This window comes from Akebia trifoliata, chromosome 9 (genome assembly GCF_017979445.1).
Source record: "Akebia trifoliata isolate Shusen 1 chromosome 9, ASM1797944v1, whole genome shotgun sequence".
Classification (NCBI taxonomy): Eukaryota; Viridiplantae; Streptophyta; class Magnoliopsida; order Ranunculales; family Lardizabalaceae; genus Akebia; species Akebia trifoliata.
The window spans coordinates 19,333,189-19,352,161 of NC_141383.1; the positions used below are offsets into that span (position 1 = coordinate 19,333,189).

The 18,973-nt window shown below is 35.7% G+C and overlaps 2 protein-coding genes and 1 long non-coding RNA gene across 3 annotated transcripts; 2 read left to right on the top strand and 1 right to left on the bottom strand.

The window, feature by feature from the left end:
- The first annotated feature begins 269 nt into the window (after positions 1-269).
- Positions 270-1,605, top strand: LOC147394514 (rust resistance kinase Lr10-like). The gene has a single exon (XM_086453548.1). It carries the CDS (start codon positions 296-298, stop codon positions 1,256-1,258), a length of 963 nt encoding a protein of 320 aa, XP_086309674.1. The 5' UTR covers positions 270-295; the 3' UTR covers positions 1,259-1,605.
- Positions 1,606-3,465: 1,860 nt separating this feature from the next.
- Positions 3,466-5,054, bottom strand: LOC147394515 (uncharacterized). Its single transcript, XR_015181622.1, has 3 exons — positions 4,564-5,054; positions 3,984-4,461; positions 3,466-3,662 (listed from the first exon to the last, which is right to left on the bottom strand). It is a non-coding gene; the product is annotated as an uncharacterized LOC147394515 (long non-coding RNA).
- Positions 5,055-15,122: 10,068 nt separating this feature from the next.
- Positions 15,123-17,430, top strand: LOC147394516 (AT-rich interactive domain protein). The gene is made up of 2 exons (XM_086454587.1): positions 15,123-15,617; positions 16,984-17,430. The coding sequence occupies exons 1-2, from the start codon at positions 15,198-15,200 to the stop codon at positions 17,155-17,157; spliced, it is 594 nt and encodes a 197-aa protein (XP_086310713.1). The 5' UTR covers positions 15,123-15,197; the 3' UTR covers positions 17,158-17,430.
- Positions 17,431-18,973: the final 1,543 nt, after the last annotated feature.

The following is an 18,973-nucleotide window of genomic DNA, read 5'->3' on the forward strand; positions in this document are numbered from 1 at the left end:
GTATGGTATTTGAACATGACTAAATTATACTAATACTTCAGTTTTTTTTTTTTTTTTTAAATATATTTCTAGGGTTCTCATTCTCGTTCTCCATTGATCATAGGTAATCTCTTTAGTTATTGTAAATTCATTTAGAAACTTTTCTCAAGCAATATAAATTCTTATATGGGTGCTAATTGCATCTTTTGGGTATTCACAGGAACAAGCACGGGAGGCGCCTTCATTTTAGTATCAATATTACTTATCATTTCCTACTTATATAGAAAAAAGTGATCAGCAAAAGAAAACTCAGCTCATGGTAGAAAAGTTCCAGGCAAATTATAAGACCTTCCACCCAACAAGATATACTTTCGCAGATATTAAGAAGATGACCAAGAAATTTAAGCACAAATTAGGGCAAGGGGGTTTTGGATGCGTGTACAAAGGAAAGCTTCACAATGGATTCCTAGTGGCAGTCAAGATGCTTGAGATTTCTAGTGGAAATGGAATAGATTTTGTTAATGAAGTGGCAACTATCGGTATGATTCATCACGTTAATGTAGTTCGCCTTCTTGGGTTTTGTTCAGAAGGAACTAGACGTGCTCTCATCTATGAATTTATGCCAAATGGATCACTAGAGAAGTTCATTTTAGCAGAAGAATCTAACACAATTCATAGAACATTTAGTTGGGAGAAGATGAAAGAAATTACGATTGGCATTGCTCGCGGGATTGAGTATCTGCACCAAGGGTGTGACCAACGAATTCTCCACTTCGACATCAAGCCTCACAATATTTTACTTGACCATAACTTCCAACCAAAGATTTCTGATTTTGGACTAGCTAAGTTATGCTCCAAAGACCAAAGCATAGTCTCCATGACAGCTGCTAAGGGAACTACTGGTTACATTGCACCCGAGATCTTCTCAAGGAATTTTGGAACGGTTGCCTATAAATGCGATGTTTATAGTTTTGGAATGTTAATGTTGGAGGTAGTTGGGGGAAGGAAGAATTTAGATATCACTGTTGAAAATCAGAGCCAAATTTATTTTCCAGAGTGGATTTACGAGCAACTGACTGAAGGGAAAGATCTTGGATTAGCAATTACAATAGAAGGAGAAGACGAAATTGTGAAGAAGCTTGCAACCGTAGCACTATGGTGCATACAATGGAATCCAATTAACCGTCCCTCTATGACAATGGTGGTCCGAATGCTGGAAGGAGACTTGCAAGGCTTGAAGATCCCTCCCAAGCCTTTTCTTTCTTCTAGTGATCCTTAAGCAATGCAACCTTACTCCGCTGAAAAGTGTTTGATATTTGTGTAGAAAACAATAAGATGAATACTTCTGTGGTAGTTGGGGAAATCCAAGCCTTGAAGGAATTGAGTAAGCCAAGGTGATTTTGCCTCACATTTATATATTTTGTATGTTTACCTAATTAGACATTTAAATAAAGAAGTATAAAATAAAACCAATGATATGTAAATGTTATTGTTCATTTTAGGCTTTCTATGAGGGAGAATTTCAATTTTATTTATAGGAAATGAGATTGAGATATTATAATGACCGTATTTAACTTTCACATAAATAGTGAAAGGATCTCATCATCATACGTGGACGCGACCATGTGGCCACTAATGCAAGAGAAATGTGAGCCGGACGGACATGTGTAGTACATTAAAAGTTAGTATGTTTATTCAGTGGACGAGTGATTCCACCGGAGACCAGCCTCCATGTGTCAACTCCACGGATTCTAGAATAGGACTCGGGTAGAGTGACATGTGGCAGTGTTAAACCACTCGGCAAAATATTAATGAGTGATTTCTATAGTTAAGGAAAGATACAAGAATGGAAAGAGATTGATACAAATCTTGATAAGATAATTCCTAGTATGGTTTAGATTCTAGTTATGATTATTGTTGAGTGTGTGACTCGAATTCTAATTGACTAAGTTCGAAAGGTTTGCGGTGTGACATTTTGTGGTGAAATAAAATAATAGGAAATTTTTGGGGCTCTGTGGTGGTAGCGAAGGGATCGGGCCGTTGGGGGTGCGGGGGCGGAGCCCCCGCGGTATGGACCTATTACGTTTTAGGGTTTCCCTTTTTTATGTATATGTTGTTTGACCGAACCCTGTACGTGTATTATTCAGTTTTGACATAGTGGATTTTCTTTTCTCTACCCATGGTTTTTCCAAAAGGTTTTTCACGTAAATCTGTGTGTTCTTACTTTTTCTTTTTCCATTGTCGATTTGTTTGTCTCTATTCTTTTTCAAATTCCCATATTAATATTAAAAGTATATATAAGGAATAAGAAAGAATTATATTTTTGTAAGGAATTAAACGGATAAAGGTAGAAAAATCCTAATTCTCTAAAAGATAAGGATCAGTTGTAGGAATTTTGGAAAAAGTTATAAAAGGGTATTAATACTCTCCTTGTCAACAAATATAGAAAAATCTCACAAGTAAGGGACTTTTCGATTCATTCTTTAACTTGTCCTTTTATTATTCTTGCTAACTTGATCGTTGAAGGATCTCAATCAGAACAAATCTCCCACTTAAGAGATTTTTGTAGAAATTAAAGGGGAATCATCATTGAGGTTTGAATTTGGGGTGTGCTAATCTTTTTTACCTACTCATTGTAAATTATACTTTCTTAATTTCTTGAATAATGAAAAGATCTTCTCCTCTCCAAGTATCTTTCTAACTCAAAATGTGAATGTTTGTAGCTTATGTTCTTAAGTCATTCACTCTACAAGGTTTCCATCGAGTATCCTTGCTTGCACTACAACATATATCACCTACAGCGGAGGATAACTCCGCGGCTATAGGCAAGAATTTTCGTTGTCATAGCCTATTGTGACAAATCAATGACGAAAGTTCAATGCTATTTCCTCCGTCGCTAGACGTAACGATGGATCGAGTTTCTGTTGAAAAACAGCACACATATAGTGGCAGATATATCCACCGCTATAGACCATTTTTTTAATAATGCCTATAGCAGCCAGGGGCGGATTTACAATGGGGGCAGTGGGGGCAATTGCCCCCACAAGAATTTCTAAAATCAATTGAGAGGTACTGATTATTTTTAAAAAAAATTTAACATTCTATTGCTTTGCCCCCACAGAAGTTTTGAAAAATTTTCTATTTGTAATTTGTCCCCATAAAAAATTTAAACATTCTACTGCTTTGCCCCCACAAAAGATTAGAAAATTTTTTTATTTATAATTTGCCCCCACGAAAACAAAATCCTGGCTCCGCCCCTGATAGCAGCAGATATTTCAGCTGTTATAGGCCATTTTTTTTAAATAATGCCTATAACGGCAGATATATCGCCGGTATAGACCATTTTTAGTTTGTTTAAAATTTCTTATAATATACGAAGGACCTTGTGATACAATAGAACCTGAAAATTTTAAACATTGCAATACACTACAAAATTTAAAAATTATTTTACAATAATTCAAGGATGAATCACAGATATGTCTTTGTTACAAATAATGTCATGTTTCATTCCTTAAAAGACAACTAAACTTGCTTGCTTGCAGCTAAGTCTCTACGCTTATGCCATGACCTTCCCCATTTTCTGCCCAAATGTACTTCTGCATTAAGATCTAAATCCTTCGCATCTATAAAGAAAATGTCGCAAATTTCGAAAAAAGATGACCCACAGAATGGAGAAAGGTTTCCTGACAAGAAAACAAGTCAATAAAATTATGTGAAAATCATTTTTTTTTTTCATATCAAGCCAATACAGAAGGTGTCATGATCATTTGGAGTTGATTATTAGATAAATGACATATACAAAAATATTTACATTCGATGAATGGTACGATCGAAAGGTTGGGAAGGTGAGATCCAAAAGTAAATAAAGGAATTTATGGATAAAGGTGAAATTAGAGCATTCAACAAAAAGTTAATGAAGGAGAAATTTAGAGCTAACAAGAGAAATATCCGCATGGGTACTATTAACTTAGAAAGCCCAAGTACGAATTTGCCGGAGAGGTTACCGCATTTAATTAGATGAGAGTAATTCCGTGATCAGCTCCGTCTCGATCAAGCACATTCAAGGCTTGCTTCCATTCTAATATATAAACCATTTACCTGTAGATCACAAAAAAATACTTGTGGATTCAATCCCAGGTTCACTATTTAAATCAGAAAATGCAAAGCAAACTGACACTACATATAGATAGTTACATACCACACTGTGTAGACCAAAGATGACTTCTTTTTTTATACATAAGAAAATTGTATATAGATAAAAGAGAGAGTACAAAGGGAGAGGGTATCACCCATTAAACAAGTCCTGACTTTCAAAGGGAGAGACTCAACGAACTAAAAGAGGAGGAAGCACGGTTAATAATGGCTAGCACATCAGCTACTGAACTTTCCTCTCTATAGATGTGTTGGATTTTCCAATTGTAACAAGCCAAAAGATTTCTCATCTTATGAACCCAATGATCAAGCTTCCAGGGCAATTCAATCCTACCAAGGAGACCCTTAACCATAAGTGCTGAGTCCATCAATGTTAGCATAGGAAATACTGAAATGTTCCAACGCTTTTACCCTTAACCACTACTAGATTACCTTTATAGTTTCTCATAATAGCACCTCCACTGGCTGTCCTTGGAATTGAATTCTCCGCACCATCAACATTGATCTTTAGCTAACCAACAGGAGGTTTACAACAAGAACTACTCAGACGATGTCTAGGAAGGACATGTTTTGGAGGAATGTGCCGCAGCGACAACTTCCTCGAGGCAGGAACCAATGTGGGCAGATTAAATTTTAAGACTCCCTCCAGTTCGTTAATCTATTGAAGACATTTAGCAATAACCCGAGATGAAGAAGGAATCTTTGACTCAAAGATAATCTGATCTGATTTCTCTCCTGCCAGACACACCAAAAAACAACCCAAGGGATCATAACAGCCACAACACCAAATTGAGATCTAAAACAACGACCCCAAGAACAAATGAAACTTGGATTTATGCTAAAGTAAACAGAATCATGGTAGTCTAGCTTGTGGAATGCTACACTAGAACAGATTAAGATGTTGGATCTTAAACCCATTTAGGCAGATCTTGGCTCAAACATTCTATCAATCTCAACTCATGAACGTCAATACCATAGATCATAATTGTGTTATATACCTATAAATTAGCAAGATTAATGGATAATAAAACTCCTTTAGTTCCTTAAGGCTTTTGAACAATAAGCTCCAAACTCACAGAAATCTTTCACCTTAACCTGCAAAACATAAGATTAGAATAGGTAGCTCTACCCCAATCCCTAAATACAGCCAAGGTGATGGGAGTGAAACGACATGTGTATTTGGGAAGGGGACAGCTACCAATATTTATAGATTTTTGTCCTCCAATCTTCAACCGATCATAGAAGATAGAGGATTTTGGTAGATATCAATCTCCTACAAAAGGAGAAACCACATCTCTTAGAAACGTGCTAAGATTGCATGCCCTATTTCCAATTATACCCTTAAGTAATTTAAGCAACAACTCAAACCCAAGTTTAGAAACAACTACATGTGTAGGGCTAATAAAAATTTTACTTTAGAAACAAGAAGAGATGCGTAAGAAGAATAAATATCCAACATAAGAAGATTTGAAAAAAAAAAAAAAAAAAGCAGATCAACAAGATTAGTAATACACATTTTAATGACACTCTGGTTGATCAGAGGGTTTCTTTTATGGCTCTGGAAACACATACTCATTTTGCAATTTGAGCAATTTAAGAGAGTTCTGTTTTTTTTTTTTTTTTTTCGGTTGGTTAGGTGGAGTGGTTTCTTTTATGGTTTTGAAAACACAGACCCATTTCGCCATTTGAGCGATTAAAGAGAGTTCTTTTGTTGTTTTCAGTTTGGGTTTGTTAGGTTGGGTTAGAGATGAGTGAGCATGGGGAAGAAGAACAAACTGGTTTTGAGATTGCAGTGGTGGTTTGAAAGAAGGGTTTGAAAGAAGAGGAGGATGAGAGTTCTGAATGTGTTGAGTTTCTGGTTTCAGAAATGAGGAAGATCGGGTTGATTGTTGAGAGAGTAACTGGTCTTACAGATGAGTTTATTAAGGTTCAGTTTTAATTCTTTCTCCTCTCCTCTTTTCCTCTATTTTTTTATTTTTATTTTTTATCATGTAGTTTGTGTGGTTCATGTAATTTAGAAACTTGTTTAGGAGGATGAATTTGATATGTTTATATCCTTATCTATGATTTCTTGCTCATGGGCATTTCTCAGATGTTAGAACAAAGAAAAAAATTTTAAAAAAATTCTCATTAAAATTTTTAATTTCTTATTGCAATCCTTGTGTTCTTGTTCTATTTTCCAATTTATTAATGCATGGGGATTTTCTGAATTGTGTTCTATGAGAGCGACTTTATGGGGTAGTTGTTTGTTTCTTGATCCCAATTCATGAAGCAATAGTTTAAAACCCATTTTAAGTAGTTTTCTACTAGATTTTTAATTGGTAATCTTGAAGCTACTCTCTGCCACTAATCTTCCCCTTAAACACTCTATTGTCCATAAACCTTCCTCTCCTTCCACCATCTTCTCTCTAAGAGAAAACCCATCAAATAAGATTTGAAAACTAAGAAAAAATAATAAGAAAGATATCTTCATGAGGATTGCATTCACTTGGTTGATATGTTTCTTCCTAGGAAAAATACCATTCCATGAATTACATTTTGTCGACTAACATTGAAAACACATGGTGGTTGTACATACAAATTAAGAAAAGTATCCAAAAATCGAACCTATCATGCACGTTATTAAGTTTTAAAAGTAAAATCCGAATAATGATCAATTGGTAACTAAACCCAATTAGTAACGATATGATTGTACATTCCAAACAATCATTGATCATTTTGTAAAACAAATCAGCATTCGATGATTACTGATTATATATTTTTTGTTTAAAAAAAAAAATACACCAGAGATAGATGACTAATCATTTAGTAAAGAGTTGTGCTGGAGTGACCTCAAGATTGTACCTCATATCGCACATCCTGTCGTGTAAGTTTGTAGGAACCATAGATGCTTTTCATCGAGATGAGGTACAATCTTTCACGACATGATGTGCGATATGAGGTACAATCTTGAGGTCACTTCAGCATTATACTTTAGTAAAACAGATCAACAATCAGGTATCAATCATTATTGAAAAATAAACTTCTGAGTTAAACAAAGTTAAAAATGTTCAAGGAGTTGGGTTATAAAAAAGAAGGAAAAAAGAAAAAGAGAAGAGATTGAAAGTGTTTGGATGCTCCTTATGAGGATTACCATAATTTCTACCCAACTTCTATGTAGGGAGTTGTATAATGAAATTTTAAAAAACTAAATTAAAAGAGTATCAGTAATGGCTAACACTTCATTTTTTAAGTTCAGTTTTTATATACTAATTTTGTTCATCTCTGTTTATTTGAGTTTCAAAATACTAATGTACAGCACATACCTATGCCATCATAGAAGCCTGCCTTACTCAATTGTTCTGTTTTCCAATTTCTTAATGCATGGGCATTTTCTGAATTGTGTTCTATGTGAGAGACTTTATGGGGTAGTTGTTTGTTTCTTCATCTGATTCCCAATTCATGTAGTGGTAGTTTAAAACCCATTTTAAGTAGTTTTCTAATAGATTTTTAATTGGTAATCTTGAAGATACTCTCTGCCACTAATCTTCCCCGTAAACACTCTATTGTCCATAAACCTTCCTCTCCTTTCATCTTCTCTCTAAGAGAAAACCCATCACATAAGAGATGTGAAAACTAAGAAAAGAATAATAAGAAAGATATCTTCATGAGGATTGCATTCACTTGGTTGTCCATACTTGACAAACCAAATACATCATGGAGCATTCCATGCATATCAATGCCACCTAGAGCATCATCACATGTAATATTGGACGTAAATGAGGAAAATGTTTCCCCATGATATTGCCAAATTGTGTAGTGCTCCATAATTCCATAGATGATGAGATGCTTCTAGACAACATTCTGTTTCTATTGAGAAAAAGAAGAACAATCGAACCAAAAAACAAATCAAAACAAAAAACACAAATCACACACAGAAACACATAATTTTACGTGGTTCCCTTAAGATCAAGATACATCCATGGATCACACAAATTCCACTATAAAGAGAAAATTCACAATTACATATTACACCCTTTCACCAAAAATGATAAATATAAATATCCTAGGAAACCTAACTAAGATTTTACATAATAATAATAAAATTACAAAAATACCTTAAATTATATTAAATTATTAATAGAAGGTGGCTGATTTTTTTCCCTTAATGGTTGTTGTTAGTATTTTAAAAGTGGAAGAAAAGATAAGAGGGGTGTTGAAATTTGTAATTATAGATATAAACTAATATTGCTCAATACCACTTTAAAGTTGGACACTTGAAGAAGGAATGATAGGATTTGAAGAAGATTTTATAGAAATTCAATTATTTTGGATGCTATAGATGTGTTTTTTTAGGTGCTTTAACTTCCCCTACGTCTCATGTTTCTAGAGTTTACCAATGACTGAAGCCTAGTATTTTATATTTTTTTTTTACATTAACTATTTATACTATTTTGTTACAAGTGAGGGGCTCTCATAGGCCATTTTTCCTAAGATCGAAGGCCTGTTAAAAAGTCTATTCAGAGGTGCCTACAGGCAATTCCCATTGATGTTATATATGTATCATTGAATAGCTCATGCTTGTTTAGAGATGATTTTGGAGTGTCAAGAGGATAAAAAGAAGTTCTCTTATATTTGGAAGCGATGGTTAGTTGGATTTGGTGTTGGAGTTGTTGTAGTTCACTAACTCCTTAAAGGAGCTCTAGTATTTGGTTTTTTTTGTTAGGAAGTTGTGGTACTGGGCACACAATTACAACTGAAGTAGAAAAGAAAATAAAAATGAAAATGATGAACACAAGAATTTAACGTGGAAAACCTCCAAAGTTGGAGTAAAAACCACGGGCAAACTGCAGAAGGATTTCACTATTGCAAAAGAAATACAACCCTTTCTCTATATAAATAAGGAGAGCACAATTGACAATACCCTCTCTCTTATCATATGAGAAAACACACTCTCTCTCTAACAAAGGAAAGACTATGAAGATTAGGAGAAACCTGACGTTTTTTTTTCTCTCTAAACTTTTTTCCCCTCTCTCTTAGTTAGGATGGGATTCTAACACAAGACTGGGATGATTTCTGAATGAGAGGAGGCATATATTTATAGGGGTGGATAGGTGGTTATCCAGTCGTCAAGTTTGACTTTATCCAGTCGTTATTTTTGACTTTATCCAGTCGTCAAATTTGACTTCATCCAGTCGTCAATTTTGACTTTATCCAGTCGTCAAATTTGACTTCATCCAGTCGTCAATTTTGACTTCATCTTAACCACCTTCAGATAACAAAAGTGACTTTATTATCTGACAATCTCCCACTTAAAGTCACTTTTGCAATTCTTCTATCCTTTCTACTTGCCATTCCCATGCTACTTACGTTTCTGCTAGGCCAATAGAGGATCGACACCAACTAAACTTATCGTTGTTGATCGGCTTTGTTAACATATCAGCTAGGTTGTCTTTAGTATGGATTTTATATATATCCACACTTCCTTCTTCCACCTTCTCACGAACGAAGTGATACTGAACTCGTATGTGTTTTGTCTTTGAATGAAATGCTGGATTCTTTGCTAGATGCAAAGCGCTCTGACTATCACAAAATAGAGCAATCTTCTCTTGTTTGTGTCCGAGCTCCTCCAGTAGCATTTGCAACCATATTGCCTCTTTGCTGGCTTGTGTAGCTGCGACGTATTCTGCCTCTGTTGTAGAAGTAGTCACAATAGACTGCAGTTTCGAAACCCAGCTTACAGCTCCTCCAGCAAGAGTAAACACATAACCTGAGGTGGACTTACTCTTATCAAGATCACCTGCATAATCTGAATCAACATAGCCTCTGACAATAAAATCTGATCCTCCATAACATAATGTAGCATTTGAGGTATCCTTAACATATCTCAGGATCCTCTTTACAGCATTCCAATGCTCTCTTCCAGGATTCGCCATGTATCGACTAACCGCTCCCACTGCTTGTGCAATGTCTGGTCTTGTGCAAATCATAGCGAACATTAAACTTCCCACTGCTGATGCATACGGTACTCGAGACATTTTCATCTTCTCTGCTTCGTTGCTAGGGCTCATCTCTGAGGATAACTTGAAATTAATAGGAAGAGGGGTAGAAACTGGCTTACAATCTTGCATATTGAAGCGTCGCAAGATTTTCTTCAGATAGTTTTTCTGAGAAAGCCATACCTTCCTATTATTTCTGTCTCGGTAAATTTGCATCCCTAGAATCTTGTTTGTTAGTCCCAAGTCCTTCATTTCAAACTCCCTAGCTAACTGTGCCTTTAACTCTTTAAGACGATCTTTGTTGGGGCCTGCTACCAACATGTCATCAACATACAACAGCAGAATAATGAACTCATTATCACCAAATCTCTTGTAATAAGTACAAGGATCTGAACTAAGTCTGTTGTATCCAAGACTCATGATGAAGGAATCAAATCTCTTATACCAACATCTCGGCGCCTGTTTGAGACCGTACAGAGATTTGTTCAACCTGCAAACCAAGTTCTCTTTTTCTTTTTCTTCAAAACCTCCTGGTTGGAGCATGCAAATCGTTTCTTCAAGTTCTCCATGAAGAAATACAATTTTCACATGTCTGCTGATTATCACCTTGCGGGCAGTGAGAACCCACAGGTGGTACCCCTTAACACCATCAGCACACCCTAAGAAAATGCATATTCTGGATTTTGGATCCAGTTTTGATATTTCTTGGGCATTGTACATAGCGTACACAGGACTTTTGAATGTATGTAAGTGAGAATAATCAGCTGGTTTACCAGTCCACATCTCCATTGGCGTCTTCAGATCAATTGCGGTTGATGGTGACCGATTGATCACATAACAGGCGGTCTTGACTGCTTCTGCCCAAAATGACTTGGCCATCCTTGCAGTTATCAACATCACTCTTGTCCATTCTAACAAGGTTCTGTTCATCCGCTCTGCTACTCCATTTTGCTGTGGAGTGTATGCCATTGTGAACTGCCTCTTGATACCTTCTTGATGACAGAAGTTATCAAATTCATCACTGGTATATTCTCCTCCATTATCCATCCTTAAACACTTGATCTTCTTCTCAGATTCAAGCTCCACTCGCGTTTTGAACATTTTGAAAACTGGAAATACGTCTACCTTCCTCTTGATTGGATACACCCAACATCTCCTGGAGTAATCATCAATAAAAGATACATAGTATCTTGCCCCTCCTAGGGATAGAACTGGTGCTTGCCAAACATCGGAATGGATCAGTTCTAAGATAGCTTTGCTTATAGCATTAGAACTGCTGAACTTTAATCTGTGCTGCTTACTAGTAACACAATGCTCACAAAAGGGTAATGAAACCTTTTTGAGCCTTGGAAGAAGCTTTTTCTCAGCAAGAATCTTCAAGCCTCGTTCCGACATGTGGCCAAGTTTATGATGCCACATTATCGTTAGTTCTTCTGTCGAACTTGCCGATGCAGAAGACACTTCTCCTTCTTGATGTGTTTCTCCTTTAAGCATGTACAAATTTGTAGCTATCTTTTCTGCTTTCATCACTACAAGCGCGCCTTTAATTATTTTCATGATCCCATCTTGAACATGGGTTTTGCACCCACTATTATCTAATTGTCCTAAAGACAATAGATTTTTCTTCAGGCCCTTCACGTGCCGTACCTCCTGGATGATGCGAACTATACCATCATACATCTTCAATTTGATGGTACCAATACCAGCAATCTCCATGGCATGATCATCTCCCATGAACACAGATCCTCCAGAGATAGGTTCATATTGGTGGAACTATTCTCTCCGGGAAGTCATATGCCATGTTGCTCCTGAGTCCATAAGCCAGACATCAGTGAATTTTCTTCTGCCTTCAACAACTATTGTTGCCTCGCTGTATAAGATTTCGCCATCATCCGAGGTGCTTGCTACACAACCCTGAGCTTTTGACGACTCAGTACCTTTTCCTTTGGCTTCTTCGATCTTCTTGAGATACCAACACTCCTTTTTGTCGTGCCCTTTCTTGCCACAGTGATGACACTTGACATTTTTCTTACTTCTGGATTTTGATCTACTCTGATTTTGACTCCCACTGGGGCCACGTTCTGTTGATCTCCCTCTCGTCATCATTAAAGCTTCAGCCTGCTGTGAGCTTCCCAGTCTATCTTCTTTGTTCTTGCGCCGACTTTCTTCTTCAAGAACCGCAGCTGCAATATCATCGAAGACTAGAACTTCTATGTTATTCGTTAAGTTGATGATGAGTTGATCATACGAATCAGGTAGACTTTGAAGTAGAATTTCAGCACGTTCACCCGTCTCTATGTTGTGCCCCATTGTTGTGAGCTGTGAACATAAAGTGTTGAGGGTGTTGATGTGGTCAGTCACCGAAGTTGACTCCATCATCCGAAGGGTGTAAAGCCTTCTCTTCAAGAAGATTTTGTTGTGTAGTGATTTGGCCTCGTACAATTTTGTTAGTGTATCCCATAGTTCTTTTGCTGTCTTTTTCTCCGCCACACTTGACAATACTCCATCGGCTAGTGCTAAGTGCAGATTAGCAATAGCATTGCTATCCATCTCGTTCCACTTGTGGTCGTCAGTGATTTCCGCGGGCCTATCTCCAATTGCCTCCAAGCAGTTATCTTTTCTCAAAACTGCTTTTATTCTCATTTTCCACAATGAGAAATTATTCCCATTGGACTTTTCTATTTCATACTTCGTCGCCATTATTGGAAATGCCTCTTTTCCACTAACTAGATCTGACTGTAGCATGAAAACCGGCTATAAACCTGGCGCTCTGATACCACTGTTAGGAAGTTGTGGTACTGGGCACACAATTACAACTGAAGTAGAAAAGAAAATAAAAATGAAAATGATGAACACAAGAATTTAACGTGGAAAACCTCCAAAGTTGGAGTAAAAACCACGGGTAAACTGCAGAAGGATTTCACTATTGCAAAAGAAATACAACCATTTCTCTATATAAATAAGGAGAGCACAATTGACAATACCCTCTCTCTTATCATATGAGAAAACACACTCTCTCTCTAACAAAGGAAAGACTATGAAGATTAGGAGAAACCTGACGTTTTTTTTTCTCTCTAAACTTTCTTTCCCTCTCTCTTAGTTAGGATGGGATTCTAACACAAGACTGGGATGATTTCTGAATGAGAGGAGGCATATATTTATAGAGGGGGATAGGTGGTTATCCAGTCATCAAGTTTGACTTATCCAGTCATCAAATTTGACTTCATCCAGTCGTCAAATTTGACTTCATCTTAACCACCTTCAGATAACAAAAGTGACTTTATTATCTGACATTTTTGTGGGAATTCAACTGATGAATTATTTACATTTGATTGAGATTTGATATGACTCTTCTATTACTTGGAAAATATTGTTATAATTAATAAGATTCAACCGAGTCCGTTAGATTTTATATATTTTGATAAAATAATTAATTTTTGATAATTTAAATATTTATTATCTTTAAAAAAATATTGATTTTGTGATGAAATATATTCTAATATAGGGCTAAAATTGGTCGGGTTCGAGTCAAATATGAGTATATCCATATCCAAATATTTATTCAAATCCATATCCGAGTCCGACTTAGATCTTATTAGCTAAAATCATATTCAAATCATATTGGTTACACTAAATTCAAATTTGGATCCATCCCAACTAAATTACTTGATTCGGGTAAGATAATTTTGAATTTTTCAATACTTTTTTTGTTATATTTTTTATTTATTTTCTATATTATACTATTTTACTATTATAATTTATTTATGTTCTAAAAATTCATGTTATATTAAACTAGTAGATAAAAGATATTTCTAAAAGTTAAAAAAAGAAAAATCAAAGCAATATATCATTCGAATCTAGGCATAGGGATGGATCCGTATCTAACCCGGATCCAACTCGGGTTAAAGGACATCAATCCATGTTTTTATTCAAATCTATTACAAGGGTTTGAACCTTCTAGATTCGGATTACTCGGATTTCGGATAAAATTTGGTCCATTTTATGTCTTATTCTAATTACCTTATTTTATTAAAAATTTATAATTATTTAAATAGGAATCTAGATAATAAATAATGTAAAGTAAATTGAATGATTTATATATCAGATGATTCAAGTGAGTCAACTCAATTTTTTTATTAAAGATTTGTGGTAGGAGTTGTAAATCTCACCCATATAGGTGGGAGTTGTAACTCCTTTAAAAATTGGGAGTTGATGATCTTCTTGGAATTACAACTAATGGAATTGATTAACCAAACAATTAATTAGAATCGAAGGTCGAAGTTGTAACTCCAACTCCCACCACCTACCATTTCCAAAGACACCCTAATGTATTAGGTGTCGCAAGCAAAAGTTGGATATCATTTGGTGTGTTTTTAGTAATAATTGGTGTGGCAATATATGTTATCATTTTAAATCAAACAGAGAATGTTTGACTCATCTGTGTAAGATCAGATTATCTCGATCGAGTCAAATATGATTCGGTGGGCATGGGAATCCTGTCAACTGATCTATAAGATTGGCAACAGATCGGTTCAGTACCGGATCAATGCCACTCCAATATCGATCCAAATTTTTTTAAAGGTGTACCCTATCCATATATGAATCGAATCCGATCCGTTTCAATTCATCACTAATCTAAAACTGATCCGGTTTGATCAGAACATATGTCTTGTTTTTAAATTATCAATGTTCAAATTTTTTTAAAAATCTACTTTCCTATTATAAATATAAAGGGAAATCAAATGGAAAATATTTTATCTATACGTATTTATATAAAAATAAGAATAAAAATAAAAATAATTATTGAAATATGTTCAAATCGGATTGGGGTACATTCGAATCGGATTCAAAATTATTTTTGATATAAGATTTCAATCGAATCCGATTTGTTATGTTTTTCCGGATCGGATCGGATCGGTTCGGTTCGGACATCGGGTATTTTTCGATTCATTGCCAGCCCTACTGATCTGAACCGGTTCAGAACTTCAGATAAATATCTACTCTCTTATCCTTTAAAACACAGTACACCGCGAGTCCAGGGTCGAAGCTCCCAAGACTTCTACTGCTAAGCTATCTATCTCACTAACAATGGCTTTCTGTATCAGTGGTGGTGGTGGTGTCTGCACTGGCAACCCACAGAGCCATCTCTCACTGCACAAGCAACCCATTCTTCCAAACAACTCATATCTTCCTTCCCTTAAGAGGAGATCTTCTCATATCACTTGTGCTAAAAAGATTTCTTCTCGAACGGGTAGGTTTGATAGCAGAAACAAGAGGAGTAATGGTGATGGTGGACTCACAACTACCAAAGAAGAAGAAATTATAGAGAAGGAGAGAAGTGAAAAGGGTTATTTAGTAGAAGAAGAAGAAGAGAAGTATGATGGAGTAGAAGATGGGTATGTATTGCCAGATCTTCCTGGTGAAAAGCCTGATTTCTGGGAGGGACCTCAGTGGGAACCTTTCGGTTTCTTTGTTCAGTATCAATGGGCTTTCGGTATCGTCTTCGCGGTAATTTTATTGTTGTTTTTCTTCTTTATCTGATTCAGATTGGTTTTTTTAGTTCATTTCTTTGTTTATTAGCATAAATTAACAATTTTAAGAACTTATTTGTATTAGTAGTTGTAGTTTAGTAATTCTTTATGAGAATTGGATTTGGAATTTGGTGACAAGTTGAAATTAAAGACTACCTAAGTTGTTGGTTTGTCCTCTTTTTTGATTCTTGGTGTAATTTCAGGTATTTGGGTAGGTGGGGGTGTTAATTTTATTATGTGGGTATTGAAATTGATCGGATTAAGAGGTCATGTAAAGCTGTTGAAACCTCTTGTAGTCTTCTTTTATTTTGTTCATCTCATTCAAATTGGTTTTTTTAAGTTATTTCTTTGTTTATTAGCATAAATTAACCATTTTAAGAATTCATTTGTATTAGTTGTTGTAGTAGTTCTTTATGAGATTGGGATTTGGAATTTGGTAATAAGGTGAAATTAGGACTACCCAAGTTGAAGGTTTGTCCTCTAATTGATTCTTGCTATAATATCCGGTATTTAGGTTGGTGGGGTGTTGATTTTCTCGTTTGGTATTGAAATTGATCGAATTAGGTGTTGAAGGAGAACTGTGGAAACTTTAAACCCTTTGCAATCTTCAATTAGAGTCTAATTAGGAGTTGATGTAGGGCTGTTGAAACTCTTCGTAATCTTCTTTTATTTTCTCCATCTCATTTAAATTAGCTTATTAAGTTCATTTCTTTGTTTATTGGCATCGATTAGCATTTTCAAGAACTCATTTATAATACTACATGTAGTAGTTCTGTTAGGAGAATTAGATTTGGAATTTGGTAATCACCTCAAGTTACGGACTTCCCGAGATGTTGGTTTGTCCTCTTTTTGATCCTTCATATAGTTTTGGGTATTTGGGTTGGTGGGGTCTTCATTTTCTAGTCCGGGTATTTAAATTGATTTATAAAGGTTTGAAGAGAATCTTTGTGTTTCTTACTTTGGAATGGAAATTCTGTTCGATGAGCTATTCTAGATTTGGGATTGAACAGAGAATGATCAGATAGTATTCTTAGAAGAGTTAAACTAGGAGTTGATTTAGGCCTGTTAAAACACAGCCTTAGATCCTAGAGTACCCTCCAAAAAAACAGGAAAATGAGAAAGGAGTACACAATCCTAGAGATTAGTGACATCTTCGTGATACGCATTTTATCCAGACCCTTAATGTATTCTTCTTAATCACATTATTTAGATACTTACAAGTAGATTTAGATTGTTTTATGTACCTTTTTTTTTTTTTTTTTTTGCATTTAAATTGGCATTATAAATAGGCAAATGAATCATTACAAATGGGGACAAGTTTAATTCTGTCCTCTCTTTAACAGCTAATTGCTTGTGGGATTGCTGTTGCCACTTATAATGAAGGAGCGACAGATTTTAAGCAGACTCCCGTATACAAAGAGTCCATCCAATCGCGAGAATTATTGGAAGAACCAGAGGCGTCCAACTCAGATGTTTTTGAGGCCAATCCAACTGAAGAAGCACCAAGTTTAGAGTAATTTCTTCAAAACAGATCAAATCGCCTTCACCTTCAGTTCATGATATAATTTTAAGGGTAAAGGTTACAACCCAAGGCATTCCCTGACATTTCTCAAGGTAATAATTCCGTTTGTATGCTGTAATTTGTTTTTCCTTTCTTTTTTAACTCTTTGTTTTATTAATGTATGCAATACTGATACTGAAATAGTTTTCTTATAAGAACTCGAATTCCATATCAATCAAATTTCTAAAACAAGGAATAGTGGATACATATATTTGGAAGTCTTCAGATACGCATTTATTGTGATCTACCTTTTGATTCTTGAAAATTAAATTCAATTATGAAGGAGATCGAGATGACCAACCAAATATTAAAAAACATATTAGACTCACAACAAACCCTCAAACCAACTACTCGACAATGATGCTACAAACCCAATCCATCTGCACAGAAAGTCTTCATAAAAAGACGATCTTAAATTCCTTAAATAGCTTACATAAGAAGTAGAGAAGCCCCAAGGTTGAAAAAGGTAATTCGGAGAGCCTGAAAAATGAGTCGACTCTCAAACAAAGTATCAAGAGAATTAGGAAACCACCCCATGATACTAAGGAGGATAGAAATGAGACCAAATCTCGTAGTTACGTTTACAATGGATGAGAAGAGAAGATAGTGGACATACCCAGCAGCACTCTTACAAACGTTAAAATTAATAATAATAATAAAGTCAGAGCAATGACACCTCAAGTCCTCGATGAATTACATCATCCATTATAAAGTAGTTGTGATGTAACTGTTATTGTGATATTGAATCACATCATAAACAGTCTAAATTTTGAACTCTTATATGATAACGAAGTCTTGTCCCAAAGATTAGAGATCGGCTAAAAGAATTGTATTCGTCCATTTCCCTCTGCTCAAATCCAAATCTTTTGTTATTATGATTGAGTTCATATCTTGTTTCATTATATCCTTCCACATTCTTTTGGGTGTTCCTCTCGCTCTTTTAGGGCCTTAAACTTTAATTTTCTTTAAATTCCTGTATTTCGAAGCAAAATATACAAACCTTAAGTGATAATCACACCAACACAAAAATTCCTTCAATAGTCATATTGGCACTGGCTTTCCAGCTGATTCTGAACCCCATATCAACGTAGGTGTTGCAGAAACTGAATAAGAGATTAAGGGTATGTTTGATTGCACATGGAAAATAGGGTGGAAAATCAATTTCCATGGAAAATGACATTTTTCAAGTGTTTGATTGCACATGGAAACAGAAATTCATTTTCCACCCTATTCAAAAAGTCCACTAAATCATGGATTTCACTTTCCCACCCATATGGGTGGGAAAATGAAATCCACCTATATGTTTCATCATCAATTCTTCCCTACCACCACCACCATTACACTAACCTCGCCGTCGTCGTTGTCACCATCGCCGTTGTCGTCGACTCCGTCTCCGACCACCTTCTCTCTCTCTTTTTCTTTTTCTTCTTTTCCATCCCTCACCTCCTCCGCCACCACCACCACCACATTCTCCCCCCATCTTCCTCACTTACCTCCGTCGTCGTCGTCGCCGTCGCCACATCCTCCTCCTCCCTCTTCCTCGTCATCTTCTTCTTCCTCTCCCTCTCCTCTCATCTTCTTCCTCCTTTTCCTCTTCTTCTTTTTTCTCATATTTTTTTCATGATTTTATCCAAGTGAAATCAAACAATGGAATTTGATTTTCCAACCCTACCTATTTTCCACAACTAATTTTCCATGGATTTCAAATTCTATGGAAAGTGACTTTCCATGCAATCAAACATACCCTAAGAGAACATTAAAATGAAGCACAT